General features: G+C 52.4%; 1 protein-coding gene across 2 annotated transcripts in view; it reads left to right on the top strand.

Moving 5' to 3' along the window:
* Micall1 (MICAL like 1) overlaps nt 1-14,873 on the top strand; it is a 31,495-nt gene that overhangs the window by 11,423 nt on the left and 5,199 nt on the right. For both annotated transcript variants that reach the window (XM_048454882.3, XM_085678379.2), the window contains exons 5-15: nt 678-820; nt 3,075-3,508; nt 5,020-5,077; nt 5,845-6,203; nt 7,893-8,299; nt 11,033-11,167; nt 11,671-11,797; nt 11,917-12,007; nt 12,144-12,217; nt 14,238-14,352; nt 14,524-14,570. In XM_048454882.3, coding sequence (XP_048310839.3) covers nt 678-820; nt 3,075-3,508; nt 5,020-5,077; nt 5,845-6,203; nt 7,893-8,299; nt 11,033-11,167; nt 11,671-11,797; nt 11,917-12,007; nt 12,144-12,217; nt 14,238-14,352; nt 14,524-14,570 — 1,990 coding nt within the window. The remainder of the gene's footprint in view (nt 1-677; nt 821-3,074; nt 3,509-5,019; nt 5,078-5,844; nt 6,204-7,892; nt 8,300-11,032; nt 11,168-11,670; nt 11,798-11,916; nt 12,008-12,143; nt 12,218-14,237; nt 14,353-14,523; nt 14,571-14,873) is intronic.

Below are 14,873 nucleotides of genomic sequence, written 5' to 3'. Positions count from 1 at the left end.
GCTGTCCTTGCCATCATGGGACTGTCAGGAGCTGTGCGCGTAATGATGCATAGTGATGTGACTGTCACTTTGACTCTGTGGAGTCCGAGGTTTGAACTATTCAGTGTGAGTGAGGCCCCTCTGAGGCGGCATCTTCAAGGCCCTGTTGTCCAGACAGGAAACAATGACTCAGTGAGGTTTGGTCCTTTGTCCAAGGTCGCTCAGTGGAGAAGTGGGGACCACCTTGTTAGTCCCCTCTCCAAAGGACATCAGCTTTTCTTGAGCTTTAGAGAGAAACAGGCCCAGAGTGAGTACCCAGACAGCCTGAGAGGGCTGACAGTGACGCCCGGGCTAGTTGATGGAGAGCCAAGGGCACCAGAGGAAAGGAGGGTTAGCTAGAGCAGCTCCCAGGAGCTGCCTCTCTTAGGACCAGGAGGCCTTCCTTGGAAGCTGGAAGTCTGAGCTTCACTGTTTCTGTACTGACTTGGGACGTTGAGAAAGTCACCTTTCTCTGGGCTCTGGCTTCCGCATGTGGGAGAAGGAGCCAGCCTGTTGTCCTATGGCTCTCCTAGGACTCTAATCTTCATGTGTTAGCACTGTGGAGCTTTGTGTGCACTTGAGGGACATGGCTGTGGTGGAGAGGGGAGGGGAACTCTTCAGGAGCAGCATGGCTGGTAACTGTACCCCATTTCCTGCAGGATGATGACCTCTCCTCAGGCAGCCTGTCTGAGCAAGGCCAACAGCAGCCCCCCAGCAGCGCATGCGCAGCCTGTGGGCAGCGGGTGCACCTGGTGCAGCGGTACTTGGCCGAGGGCAGGCTCTACCACCGGCACTGCTTCCGGTGAGTGCTGTAGGACAGGGCATATCTCCCAGCACAAGGGAGGGAGCTCCCTTGGGGTCAGCACCCACTGTGCCCTTCACACCTGCTGTGGCCGTTCACACCCATCGGGCTGTTCATACTGGGCATTCAGCTTCTCCTCACTTCACAGAGGAAGAAACTGTGGCCTAGAAGATCAAGACCAAGACCCACTCAGCCACAGGATTTCCCTCCATTTTCATTCTTTTTAAAGATGTATTGATTTTTATGGATTCTGTGGAAGCAGAAGCAGAAGCTGTGTGGGTGGGGATGCCCTTGGAAGCCACCTGCAGTTACAGGCCATCATGAGTGGCTCGATGTGGGTGCTCAGGACCAAACCCAGGTCCTCTGCAAGAGCAGCAGTGGCTCTCAGATGCTGAGCCGTCTTCTTTTCTGAGGTGCTGAGGCTTGAACCCAGGCCCAGGCATGTGCAGGGCAAACATCTCACCACTGAGCTTTGTGCTCAGCCCCCTCTCATCATTGGAGCTCAGTTGAAACAGAAAGAATTTTCTTAGATTTAAGTGTGACTTCCTGGGGATGCTAAGTTGTTTGGTTTTGTGGTGCTGGGACCGAACCCAGTCTTGTGTCTGCTAGGCAAGCACTCCACCACTGAGCTATATTTCCAGCCAAGGGAAGACAGGTTCTCCTTTTTGCTTTTTCTGTTTTTGTTTTAAGGCAGTGCCTCACTGTGTAGCCCAGGCTAGCCTGGAACTGGCGTTTCTCTGGCCTCAGTCTTCTAAGTGCTGAGATAAAGTACGTTGGCGTAACCCTTTAATCGTAGCACTCGGGAGGCAGAGGCAGGCGGATCTGTGAGTTTCAGACCAGCCTGGCTACAGAGTGAGTGCCAGACAGCCAGAGCTACAAAGTGAGACCCTGTTTATAAAACTAAAACCAAACCCCCAAAAAAACCCAAAACAAAACAGGTGTGGGGCTGGAGAGATGGCTCAGTGGTTAAGAGCATTGCCTGCTTTTCCAAAGGTCCTGAGTTCAATTCCCAGCAACCACATGGTGGCTCACAACCATCTGTAATGAGGTCTGGTGCCCTCTTCTGGCCTCCAGGCATACATATAGACAAAATATTGTATACATAATAAATAAATAAATATTTAAAAAAAACAGGTGTACACCACACTTGACTTTTTTTTTGAATATTTATTTATTTATTATGTATACAATATTCTTTATGCATGTATGCCTGCAGGCCAGAAGAGGGCATCAGACCTCATTACAGATGGTTGTGAGCCACCATATGGTTACTGGGAATTAAACTCAGGACCTTTGGAAGAGCAGGCAATGCTCTTAACCACTGAGCCATCTCTCCAGCCCCCCACACCTGACTTTTTAAAAAGTGCATTTGAGAGGCGGGTGTGAAGGCTCAGCGCTTAAGAGCAGTGGTTGCTCCTGCAGCAGACTCAAAATTGGATTTCCTGCATGCCCATGGCCCCTCACAACCTTCTGTAATCCAGTTCCAGGGGATCTGATGCCTTCTCCTGGCCTCTTTGGCACCAGGCACACATGTGCATAGGTCTACATGTAGGCAAAAAAGCCCAACACATAAAATAAATCTTAAAAAGTAACCCCCCCCCCCGCAACACGCGTTTGATATTACTAGATGTACATACATGGTCTGACCCTGTGTTTTCCCTGTTGAAGAGTTCTCTGCAGCTGTGCTCACCCACACAGGAGTCACTCTGATACACTGTATTTTATTTTCATTAAGAGCAAGCCAGCCCGAGTCTGGGGCTTTGTGACGCAGTGGTGGAGTGCTTATTCATACTTCACAAGGCTCTGGGTTCCACCACAAAACAGATGAGCTTGGGCTGTGGTCCAAGGGTAGAGCACAGTGTTTTTAGCCTTTTTAGAGTTTTTGGTTCCCAGCCCTGAAAAACAAAGTGAAACCAAAACAAACCTGGTAGGTAGGGAACCAAACTGATTTCTAGAGTAACTGGCTGGTGGCAGTCTTCCCCTGGGGCAAACCCTGGGGCACTTTCACCTCTTCCCCTTGCAGCACAAGCATGTTTCACAATGCCTGTTTCTAATTTGACATGGTTTACTCTTCCCCTCTGATTCCGACAGTTGCCATGTTTTTTTCTTCTGGAAAGTCCAGGGTATAAAGCCAGTTGGGCCTGGCATTTGAAGGAGGGAGTAAGGGGATAATAACTTTAGTCTCTGATGGAGGACTTACCCAGGGCCTAGCCAATGCGCCCTGCTAAGGGAATACCTGCTCTGTCCCCTGCAGATGTCGGCAGTGTTCCAGCACGCTGCTCCCAGGTTCTTATAATAGTGGGCCCGAGGAAGGCACCTTTGTGTGTGCAGAACGCTGTACCAGACTGGGTCCAGGAGGCCGATCAGGAACTAGGCCCCTGTCACAGCGAAAGCAGCAGCAGTTAACAGAAGCCAAGGATGGAGAAGAGAGTGACCTTAGCCCAAGTGTGGCTGCAGTGTCCAAGGCAGATGGGTTCCAGGCCAGCTCCGAGGTACAGCCCCAGACCTTGAACAAGCTTCTTCCCAGCAAGCCCCAGGGGCTGGCCAGTCCCCCTGTTGGCCGACCCACACCTGCCCCCAGGAAGGCTTCTGAGAGCTCAGCCTTGACGCCGCCAACACCACGGCCACGGTCCAGCCTGCAGCAGGATGGCTTGGTGGAGCAGGGTATCAGCAGCGGCCTTGTGAATGGTGAGTGAGAACATAGTGGATGGGGCATGCTGGCTGAATGTGTTCCCTCCTGTGGGCCTTGTGTTTCTGGAATAGTGTCAGCTTTCCTTCTTTCCCTCAGATTTATTTTAAATTGTGTGTATGTGTGTCTGTGCATATGACTGTAGGTGCCCACAAAGTCCAAAGTCGAGAAGAGGGCATAGGATCCCTTAGAGCTGGAGAAACAGGATGTTGTAAGCCACCTGATCTGGGTGTTGGGAACTGAACTCAGGTCCTCTGGAAGAGCAGCAAGTGCTCTTGACTGATGAAGTATCTCTCCAGCCCTGTGAACTGCTCTGAGCTGGCACCTATATGTGCTGTGTGATGAGGTCTTCTGTGTGTGTCCCAGTCACCTTGTACCTTTTCATGGAATGTTGTTCTCCAAACTGGTATAGCTCAAGCCACAGCCCCACCTGTGTTCCGTGTATACATGTTGTTTCTGTCTTGTGGCTTGGAGTATAGCAGGCATACATGTGTGTGTCTTGAGTGTCTGGGACTGTGCATGTTGATGTCAATAGTATGTGTCCTGGTTCATTCCCAGGTATGTTTCAGGTAACTTCCCGCTCTCATTATGTGTATCTGTTCTCTGTCTGGGGAGGGCAGCTGGGTCAGGGCCCTTGAGCTCATCTGAACTTCATGAGAACTCTTGGCCTCCTGTCTGCGGGGTATTCTTAGATGACCTCCATGTATTCCTGAGCTATGCTGAGCATCCCTCATCATTTGGTCAGGGAAGGCAATGAAGGCCTAAGGGAGAGAACATCCCAGGACTTGTGCCAAAACATTCTCAGCATTTCTGGAGGCTGTCTTAGGTTTGGGTACTAGGGACATCGATAATGTTTGGACCTTGTTGCGTTTTCTTGGAGGAACCAGTGTCCCAGAGCAAGTGATTTGGTAGTTTGTAGACACGCTATTGGGGTAGATGAAAGGAAGCCAAGACTGGGATTTAGATAGTTGTAGTCAAGGGAGGTTTCCAGGTGGAGGTGGCACCTGAGTAGATACCCTGGTATAGAAGAAGTGACTGAAGGAATTTGGGTTGGGACTTTTTTTTTAAATTTATTTATTTGTATTTTATGCACATTGGTGTCTTGCCTGCATGTTTGTTTGTGTGAGGATGTCAGATTCTTTGGAACTGGAGTTTCAGACAATCATGAGCTGCCATGTGGGTGCTGGGACTTGAACCGGGGTCCTCTGGAAGAGCAGTCAGTGCTCTTAACCGCTGAGCCATCTCTCCAGCCCTGGGTTGGGACTTTTCAGCTAGCATGCAGTTGGGCCTGTCAGAAGCCTGCCTACAGCCTCTGACCATTCTCCTATTCACCTTTGATCGTATCTTACTTATCTCCCTGAGGGCGGGGCAGGGAGGGACTGTGGTCACCCTGGTCTGTGATTTGCCATGTAGGGCACAAAGTGCTGGCTTGCAAAGCCAGCGCTCTGGCTGGCTCTTGGTACCCCTCTACAGCCCATGAAGGCCTGCTTTATTGTCCTCTCACGTCTAGGAAGACTGCAGGAACCCCCTGTTCCCAGGCCAAGAGGGACACCCAAGCTGTCAGAGAGGTATGCTGGCCCCCCGAAAGGCCTCTGGGGGAGTGGGGGTTTCCAGGGCCCAGATGGGGAAAGGATTTCCTGGCCCACAGGGAGGCTTCTCTCTGGGTGAGGAAGGAAAGCCATGTCCCCAACCTGCCTGACTTGTGCTCCAAGTGGGGACAGCTATCTCTAGAGTCACTTGGCCTCCCAAGCCTGTGCTTCCTGCATAACATGGGTGTCTAGGCCTTGTTCATAGAGTACATAGTTCATAGAGGCCTGGAAAAGCAAAGGTGATGTGCCTGCCTCTCTCCAACCCCACTCTGGGGAGGACATACTTCTAGCTTTTCTTTGAGAGCTGTCCTCATTAGGATAACTGCCCTGGGAGGGGTAAGGGGCCACAGTGCCCCACAAGTAAACATTTGTGCACTTTCTGGTGTGTAGCCACACTCGGGGGCAGGGTGTAGAACTCACCGGACCCTGTGAAATAGAAGGCTAGCTAAACCTCCATGGAGCTGATGAGCCTGAGGCATAGGGAGGTGGGTGACATCATGAAATGTCACACAGCCCCTCTTTTGGGCTGGATTGACAGCAGCTGTGTGATTAAAGGCTTGTCTTCTGTGGGCTTCAAGGTGCCCTATTGGGATGTGACTGTCACAACCCATTTTACCTTTGTGCTTGGCCTGACCTTGGGGCTAGGCTTGGGAGAACAGAGGGGGCAGCTTCTCTCCCACACCCTGGGACAAACTGAAACTTCCTAGAGAGCAGAAGGCTGACCCCTTGCCTTGACCTTCCTCTAGGATGCCAGCACCAAGGAAGGACCCCCCATGGATCACACTGGTGCAGACAGAGCCAAAGAAGAAACCAGCCCCGCTGCCCCCCAGCAGCAGTCCTGGGTCACCAAGCAGACAGGTGGAGAATGGAGGCCTGGAAGGAAGGACCCAGAAGAGCCCAGTAGCTGAGCCAGAGCCCAAGCCCTACAACCCCTTTGAGGAGGAAGAGGAAGAAGAAGAGACAGCCCCAGCAGTCCCAGGCCCTGCCCCAGCCCCACCAGAATCCACACCCAAGTCTCTGCACCCCTGGTATGGCATCACCCCCACCAGCAGCCCCAAGACAAAGAAGCGCCCTGCCCCGAAAGCACCCAGTGCTTCCCCCCTTGGTGAGTTCTGGGTCTGAGGTACGGGGAGCTTCGTTGTTTTTGTACACTGTGGGTGTGTGGTCTCCCATTTCATCCAAGAGAGGCTGGAGAAGGGCAGTCACTTCATAGGAGAGGCAGAGCGCTGGAGCAGTGGAGGTGGGATTTGAACCCCAGCTTTGTTCATCCATCCATCCCCCCATCCATCAATCTATTTAATGTGCATTGGTATTTTACCTGTATATATGTCAGTGTGAGAGTGTCAGATCTTGGAGTTACAGATGTTATAATTTGGAAAAAGTGGTATGTGAGAGAAAGGTACCATGTGACAGAGCTAAGGTGGAGGGCTGTTTTATTGGGGAAAATGAATGGGAAAAGGGGAGAGGGGAGATGGAGACCGGCCTCTGGGGACAGGAGTGGCAGAAGAGAAGAGAGGGAGACAGACAGACAGACAGAGCCAGAGAGAACGAGGGAGAGATGGGAGGTGGGCAGGGCCCTTTTAAAAGGGAACGAAGTGAATGTGCACAGGAGATGCTCTTGGCTACAGCTGAGGACGTGTACCCCAAGGTCAGGCCAGCACAGATGCCTGAATACTAACAACAGATAGTTGTGAGCCACCATGTGGGTGCTGGGAATTGAACCTGGATCCTTTGGAAGAGCAGCCAGTGCTCTTAACCACTGAGCCATCTTTCCAACTCCTGAGCCCCAGCTTTTAGCACTTCCTGTTGTGCTAATTCAGCATGGGAGTCAGGGAGTACTTGGCACAGCCTTGGACTTGTGAAAGGCATGAGGCAGGAGTTCACTTGAACCCTGCCCTCTGTGTCTGTCTCTCCAACCACTGAGAAGCTTGGCTTCTAACTTTGTAGGACTTGGTCTTTAGTCTCATGTGTGAGATGGGGGTCATCTCCAGGGCCCTTCACCTTAGCACGCTGTATGTTTTGGTTTTACCTCAGATTTGTTTTAAACTCTTGATCCCCTATCCCACTCCTAGGGGTGTGGCTGGAAGTTCTGGGACCAAGCACCTGCTGGGAGAAATTACAGACAAATTCTCGGTCCTATATGCCCTGGGTGCACTTACTGGCTGGGTTTGGGGTAATGGGGGCATGAGCTCTGAAGCTGGACAGAGCTGTGTTTAAGGATGACCCTAGCTAGGGAGGATCCTTCCCTGAGTCTGCGGCTTCATCCAGGAAGTACAATGATGGACGTGGAGGCAGAGTTCATGTCGTCTGCAGAAGGAGAAAGCTGTGCCTGGCAGTGCCTGGCCCAGCTCTGGCTGCGGCAAGTGCTGCCCCCACCCTGTGCTGTTGCTTTCTTTCCAGTCTGTGCTAGAGATGAAGGCCAGTCTCGTTTCCCCTGCCTTCCCTGTACTGGAGCCTCCATCTGCCCTGTGGCTTGCCTTTGAGTGGGCTTGGGTGTGGGAGGATCATGGGACATGTGGGGAAGCGGAAGGCAGGAAGGCAGCTGTCTTTCTGAGTGAGAAGTTAGGGCCATAAATGTGCCACAAGGTGGCACACTAGCGCATCATGGGTACAATGACTTAGTGCCTTTATGAGATGGGTCCTGGCATGGGTTTGGTGTTCTCTGGCCCCCCGCCCATCCTGATGGGAAAAGCTTGGTGTCTAGGGCTACCCCCAGCTCTGGGAGCAGGATGTGTCGGGGGAGGACAGATGTCCTGCCTACCACTTGAATGTTACTGCTGTTCGTCTTCAACAGTTCTCCACGCCTCCCGCCTGTCACACTCAGAACCTCCTTCCGCCACACCATCGCCAGCACTTAGTGTGGAGAGCCTGTCATCCGAGAGCTCCAGTCACACTGCCAATGCAGAGCCTTTGGAGATGCCTGCCGTACCCAAGAGCTCCTCAGATCCTGCTGTGCACGTGCCTGGTACCCCTGGCACAGCTGGGAACTCCGTCACCCCCTCAGCCAACTCTTCCCTATCGTCTTCTGGGGAGCTAGGACAGCCTGGTGGTGAACAAGTACCCCAGGCTAGGACCAGGGGCAGCCCAGGTACCCAGGCCACCAAGCCCTTCAGTGGTGCCACCCCCACGCCCTTCTTGTTGGCTGGAGACCGGAGTCCTGCCCCTTCCCGGGGGAGTTCATCCCCACAGCTGCAGATCAAGGTGAGTGCAAAAGCAGCCTTCTAGCTAGTGGGTGTGTGGCTCATGTGGGGGCAGGGAGGCCCTCGTCTGGGTTCTCCAGTGGACACACCCATCATTACCAGTGTGAGGCCCTGGTCTGTGTTTCTCCATTCCTCTGTCTGTTCCCAGCCTGTTTACTGATACGGTGGGATCTGTCCACCCCTGTACCCTTCGCCCACACCTCCTCTCCCCCACCACCTGCTGCCTTTACTGATGCCAGGCCTTGGGCATGTTCATTCAGACCCTGTGCTTGCCCTCTAGGGGCACCCTGTCTCCATGGGCAGACAGGCATGATTGTTGTAATCTGGAGTGAGAGGACTCCTTTATTAGAGACTGCAGCTCTTACCAGGAAGTTGTGAGGCAGCTGGCCCTTGCTGACTAGGTACCTCCTGAGTGCATGGGACACCTGGATTCCTGAGGTCACACAGGCCTAGTGGCCTCTGCTCTCGAGTGGCCCATTGTAATTGTCTGGTCTGCAGGTTCTGAAATGACTCCCACAGGTAACCATATTGGTTTGTAGGAACCAAGGTTAGCACCCATCAGTCTTAAGGGCACAGGATGCACACCTTTCTGGGTTCCTCTTTTATGGGTTATGGGGGTATAAACCAAGCCCGACCTTAGACCCATGCTAGGCTCTTTCTTCTCTCAGAGGTAAAACAAGCATGAGGAGGATCTAGCTGGGCCCTTATCCAGGAATCTGGCTTTTGACAGGTTCTGTAATTCTAGGTTGTCTTGTCTCTTGTTCTGATCTTTCCTGGGCCACAGTGACTCATGTAGGTATGGTATTTCTAACTCTGCTACCTATTGTGTGACATTGAAAAGGCCTACTTTTGACAGTAAGCTACTGGGTAGTGCCAAGTTTCCAGAATGTTCTAAAGAGCCTCTGGATATCTAGGTGGTGGTAGGTGATGGACTTGGGGTAGCTTAAAGAACCATTCCAGGTCCTTTGTTTATATGTTTTAGTTTTTCTTTATTTTAAATATGTGTATCCGTGTATGGGTTTGTGCATGTGAGTGCAGTGCCTGTGGTAGCCAGCAGAGGGGGTGTCAGACCTCCTAGAGTTGGAGTCACAGGGGTCTGGTGGTCTGGAGTCACAGGCAGCCTGATGTGGGTGCTGGGATCTGACTTTGGACAAGCAGTGTGTGCTCTTAACCACTAAGCCATTTTTGCAGCCTGCCACCTCCATTTGTAATGAAAGCATGGCTTGTACAGGAGACTGATTTGAGAATGTCCTGTGGCTTTAAAAGCCTGGAAGGAAAAAAAGAACAAATAAATAAATAAAAGCCTGGAACGTCTCAGGCCTTGGGCTTTACTGGACTTGCTCTAGGTGCTGATACAGAGAGGGAAAGGGCAGAATCTTGGGTCTTCCTAAGGGACTCAATCTCACTCTCACCTCTGGATTAGGAGAGAATGTCGAGAAGGTGACCACACTTTCTCTGTCCCAGGCAGAGACGTTAGTCCTGCCATGTTCAACTCTGGCTTAGGCACTTTTTCTGCTTCAGGGAACTACGGTGCAGCTTGGAACTTGACTGGATAAGGGCAGGGCCTGCTCCCACTCCCACCACCCCCCTATCAGTAGAGGGAAGTTGAGGCCTCAAGTGTGATGCTTGCATTCTATAAACCGAGGGCACTGTAGGGAAGGCAGGACCCTGGTCTCAGAGTGGACAGAGGTCTCTAGAGAGCCAGAAATATGAGGAACCAGGGTCTGAGTGTGTCTGTGGTGGGCAGAAGGGAGTGTGTCTGTTAGGTAGAGGGAGGGTGGGATTCCTGCTATTGTATTTCCTGCTGGGTGACTCTAGATGGGGGAGCTATGCCTCTCTGAACCTTTGAGTCTCCACTGAAGAAAGTGTGGCCGTGAAGACTGTAACTGTATAGTCAAATGTGGGGTCTTTGACCTGTGGTGGATGCTACTGGACCTCTGGGAAGTGGGTGGCCTGGAGCTGGGTGCTCAACCTCTCTGCACTGAGCTCAGCTGTAAATGGGCATGCAGTGAGTGAGGCCTTTGCGTGCTTGAGGTTCAGGGCTAGCGCCCAAGGCTTGCACTTGTTAGGCAAACCATCATTTTTGTTTTTTAATCTTTATTTAGTTTTTCTTTTTGAATAATATCTTACACATATAAAATGCATTCTGTTGTTTTGCTTTGTTTTTGTTTTTCAAGACAGGGTTTCTCTATAGCTTTGGAGCCTGTCCTGGAACTAGCTCTTGTAGATCAGGCTGATCTCGAGATCATAGAGATCCATCTGCCTCTGCCTCCCAAGTGCTGGGATTAAAGGCATACGCCACCACTGCCTGGCTTATAAAATGCATTCTGATAAATTCCCTACCCTCTAATCTCCTGTTCTATCCTTTAACCCAACCCCTTTCTTCCTTTTTTTTTTAATAACCTTGACTGTTTCACAAATCACTGTGTAGACCAGGCAGGCCCTGGACTCACAGTGATCGTTGTACCTCTGCCTCCCGAGTGCTGGGATTAAAGGGGTGCGCCACCACACTGGGTTCAAAGACTTTTCCCTCAGCCATGCCCTTGAGCAGAAAGTGTGTAAGGTGTGGTACTGACCTGGAACCATTTGCCTAATGAGTATGGAGAGATGGAACTTGGGGGATTCTGTTCTTGCCTGGGCCATCCCCCTCCTGCCACGTGGGTCCTGGCCTGCTTTCCATATCCCTGTGTGATCAGATTTCTCAGACTCCACCATCCGTCACGTCTTCCTTCAGTCCTCCTGCAAAGAGAATCCCTTCAACCGGAAGCCATCTCCTTCCGCATCTCCAACCGTAAGGAAGGCCACCAAAGGAGCCAAGCCCATGAGGCCACCCGCCCCCGGACATGGCTTTCCTCTCATCAAACGCAAGGTGCCGGCAGAGAAACCCTGAGGCCCAGCACCCTCCCCACAGCAGCCTTAGGCATCTGGGACCTGTGGGTGGCCCAATTGGAAGGTTGAACTTAACCCGGGGATCCTGTGTAGCCAGGAGCAGAGGGAGGAGGTGTTTCTAACAATAGTTTAAGTGCAGAGATTGAGCAGTAGGAGAAACGTGTGCTTCTCAGAAGGGTGCCCCCACACTAGCTCTCTGTCCCACAAGGAACTCCTCCTGAGTGACAGAGAAGGGAGAGGCTTCTCCTGGAGCAGGAACTTGGACCTCTCATTGGGAGTCTGTCAGACCCTTGGTAGGGAGGGTTCATGGCTGTCCCCTCTCTGGCCCCTTCTCCACACCTATGCTGCTTTCCTGTCATGCTACCCTGTGGGACAGTACCTGGCTGCCTGCAGCCTGCAGTGTCCAGGGACCCTGTGAGTTGGATGGGAGCAGGTGGAGGGGAGGGCCACTACTCTTCAGGTGACCAGAGTATGGTTGGGCAGGTCCAGGCTGACCAGTATATCCCTGAGGAGGACATCTATGGTGAGATGGACACTATTGAGCGCCAGCTGGATGCCCTGGAACACCGTGGTGTTTTACTGGAGGAGAAGCTGCGTGGAGGAGCAAATGGTGCGGAAGCTGCCTAGAGGAGATGGCTGAGGGCTGTGGGTTGATGGGAGCCCCTCGCCCTGGGGGTGCTGAGCTGGGAGGGGTGCCAGCTCTGGCCTCAGTGGGGATCTGGCTTCCAGAGGGCAGCGAGGACAACATGCTGGTGGACTGGTTCAGGCTCATTCACGAGAAGCACCTACTGTTGCGGCGAGAGTCAGAGCTTATCTACGTGTGAGTCCTGGCTCCTCACCTGCTCCCCACTGGGGTCTGGGGAAGACTGGGAGCTTGCACACTCTGCCATGGCAGCTCAGTGTGGGTGGGTGGCACTGCACAGAAGCGTTTACTTCCTCTTCCTCTCACCCTTTAGTATCAAGCAGCAGAACCTGGAGCAGCGCCAGGCTGACGTAGAATATGAACTGCGGTGCCTTCTCAACAAGCCAGGTGAGCCAGCTCAGCTACATGAGCCTGCCTTACAAACTGAAAAATAAGCCGGGCACTGGTGGCACACGCCTTTAATCCCTGCACTCAGACAGCAGAGGCAGGTGAATCTCTGAGTTTGAGGCCAGCCTGGTCTGCAGAGTGAGTTCTAGAACAGACAGGACTACACAGAGAAACCCCATCTCAAAAAACCAAAAATGTTGAAAAGTAGCTGGCTGTGGTGGCACACGCTTTTAATCCCAGCACTTGGAAGGCAGAGGTAGGTGCATCTCTGAGTTTAAGGTCAGCCTGGTCCACAGAGTGAGTTCCAGGACAGCCAAGGCTACACAGAGGAAACCCTGTTTTGAAAAACAAAATAAACCCATGAAGGTCTGAGGAGGTGACTTAGTCACTAAGTGCTTATACAAGTATGAGGATCCAAGTTTGACTCTTAAAACCTATGCATTTGTGGACGAGGGATGAGCTTGTCTGTGGCTATGGTGTGCACTGACCATCGTGAGTGTGGCTGTGGCATGCACTGGCCATCATGTCTGTGGCTGTGGCGTGCAATGACCATCATGTAGGTGGCTGTGGCGTGCACAGAGCCATGGAAGGATCCAGGATTCCGGCCTCTTTCCTACGTTGTGACATCATGTCAGACTCGGGTGATGGACGTCAGTGCCATTTCACAGCCGAGGTTAGACATGGACCTAGAGGCTGGGGTTTCTTCGTTTGTGTAGCCATTAGCTCTGTCTTGCCTCTCCATTGACTGGGGAACTCGGAAGGCTGGAGTGCCCCCAAGTCACAGAATGTCCTAGATGTCCTTTGCCAACCATGAGTCACTTCCAAGTCAGCAGGAGCTGGGGGTGTGGCCCGCACTCAGGAGCCCAGTGTGAGAGAGTGGGTATGAGCCATCAGCCCCAAGGCTGTGGCTGTACACCCTGTCCTCTTTAGCTTTCCCCTGATGCTGCTTTTGAAGATAAAGCTGGTTTATTTGACCCTGAGGGAATTCGGTCCATAGATACCAAAAAGGAGGTCAGGCTGCCTGGGTTCAATTTGGCTTTACCGTCTCTGGCCATTGCTGGCCAAAAGCTTCATTTTCCAAAGCTTCAATTTCCCTACATGTGGATTAGAAGCGTAATTTACCAAGCTCTAGAAGAAGAAAGGCAGAGCAGGATTGGAACTTGGGTGGTGACTGTGAAGCCATACTCTGTCCCCAGAACTGGACTGGACTTCCTGACCCTCAGTTTTGGCAAGTTGAGGTCATAGGGGAATGGGACAGTTCCTGGTAGCTTCAGGAGGTTTATTTCTAGATGTGTAGCACATGCGGGGCACCAGGTGTGGGTGCTCTGGGCCTGGAGATGGTGAGAGGAACCAGATATGAGTGCGCCCCTGATGGTGGTCTTGTGAGGCAGCCCTGGGCCTAGAAGAGGGAAGAGGCTGGAAGTGACACCAGGGATCCTCCTGACTGGGCTCCTGTCCCCAGTACCCTCCTATAGGCCTTGGGAACATGTTCCTCTGCGTGACTGGGACCATACTGCTTCTACAAGTGAACCTCTGGAAGTTCCTTTTCGTTCCCATCTCTGTCCACTCAAGCCAGTCCAATAGTTTTCCACAAGATGCCACCGACAAATGTGTTACAGGAAGCCTTTGGGGAGTGCTGGCCCTGCTTGGGATCTTGAACAGTGGGTTTGATATGCAGGAAGCCCTTGAGAATTGCTAGCCTTGCACGATGTCCTTGAACAGTGTGTTTGGTGGGCACCTTGGCCTTGCATGGTATCCTTGAATGATGTGTTTGGTGAGCAGGAAGCCCTTGAGGATTTCTGCCTCTACAGGGCGTCTCTTGAAGGGTATCTGGTGGGCTTCAGGTGTCCTTGTTTTTTCTAGAATTGCTTCCGTCTCTCTCAGAGCTTGTGTCACTCTGGGCCCTCCACCCATCCCACAGTATAGTTGACCTGCTGTCTTCCCGGGAACTCAGGTGGTGTGTTCTGTTACTGTGAAGAAGAGGGTCCCCACCACTCACCCTGGCTTTCTCCTTTGGCAGAAAAGGACTGGACAGAGGAGGATCGGGCCAGAGAAAAGGTGCTGATGCAGGAGCTTGTGACCCTCATCGAGCAGCGCAATGCCATTGTCAACTGCCTGGATGAGGACCGGCAGAGGTGACATGCTTGGGACCCCATAGGTGGAGCCACTTCCTGGCAGAGCTCTTCCCTCACTGCCAGCTTTCCCTCACGCTTGCCCAGTCCTGTGGGGCCGGAGGGTTGGAAGGGGCTCACAGATGACCTGGCTCCTTCCTGCTGTGGTCATTCAGCTTGTCATTTCCACCCCAGGGAAGAAGAGGAAGACAAGATGTTGGAAGCTATGATGAGGAAGAAAGGTGAGGTTCATCTTGTGGAGGGACCAGTATCTACCTGTGAGCTCCAGCCTGTGTTTACAACCTGGAAATAGAAGGTTGAGCAGGCCCCATAGGGATGGTTGGTCATAATGCAAATTCCAGGCTCCATTTTGCTGGAAAGCCAAGTGTAGTGAGGCCAGTCATAGCCATGCGGCTGTAGTTCAGGCTGGGAGGGGAGGACTTTGGACCTCCCGGGGGCCTTGACCCAGGACGGCTTTGCTCCGAGCAGATTATCTTTCCAGAGCTCTGTGGGTTGGGAACCTAGAGCTTGCTCAGGACCCGAGC

Source organism: Myodes glareolus, chromosome 19 (genome assembly GCF_982192425.1).
Source record: "Myodes glareolus chromosome 19, mMyoGla1.1, whole genome shotgun sequence".
NCBI lineage: Eukaryota > Metazoa > Chordata > Mammalia > Rodentia > Cricetidae > Myodes > Myodes glareolus.
The sequence above is the reverse complement of the archived record's forward strand: the minus strand, read 5'-3'. Positions and strand labels throughout refer to the sequence as shown.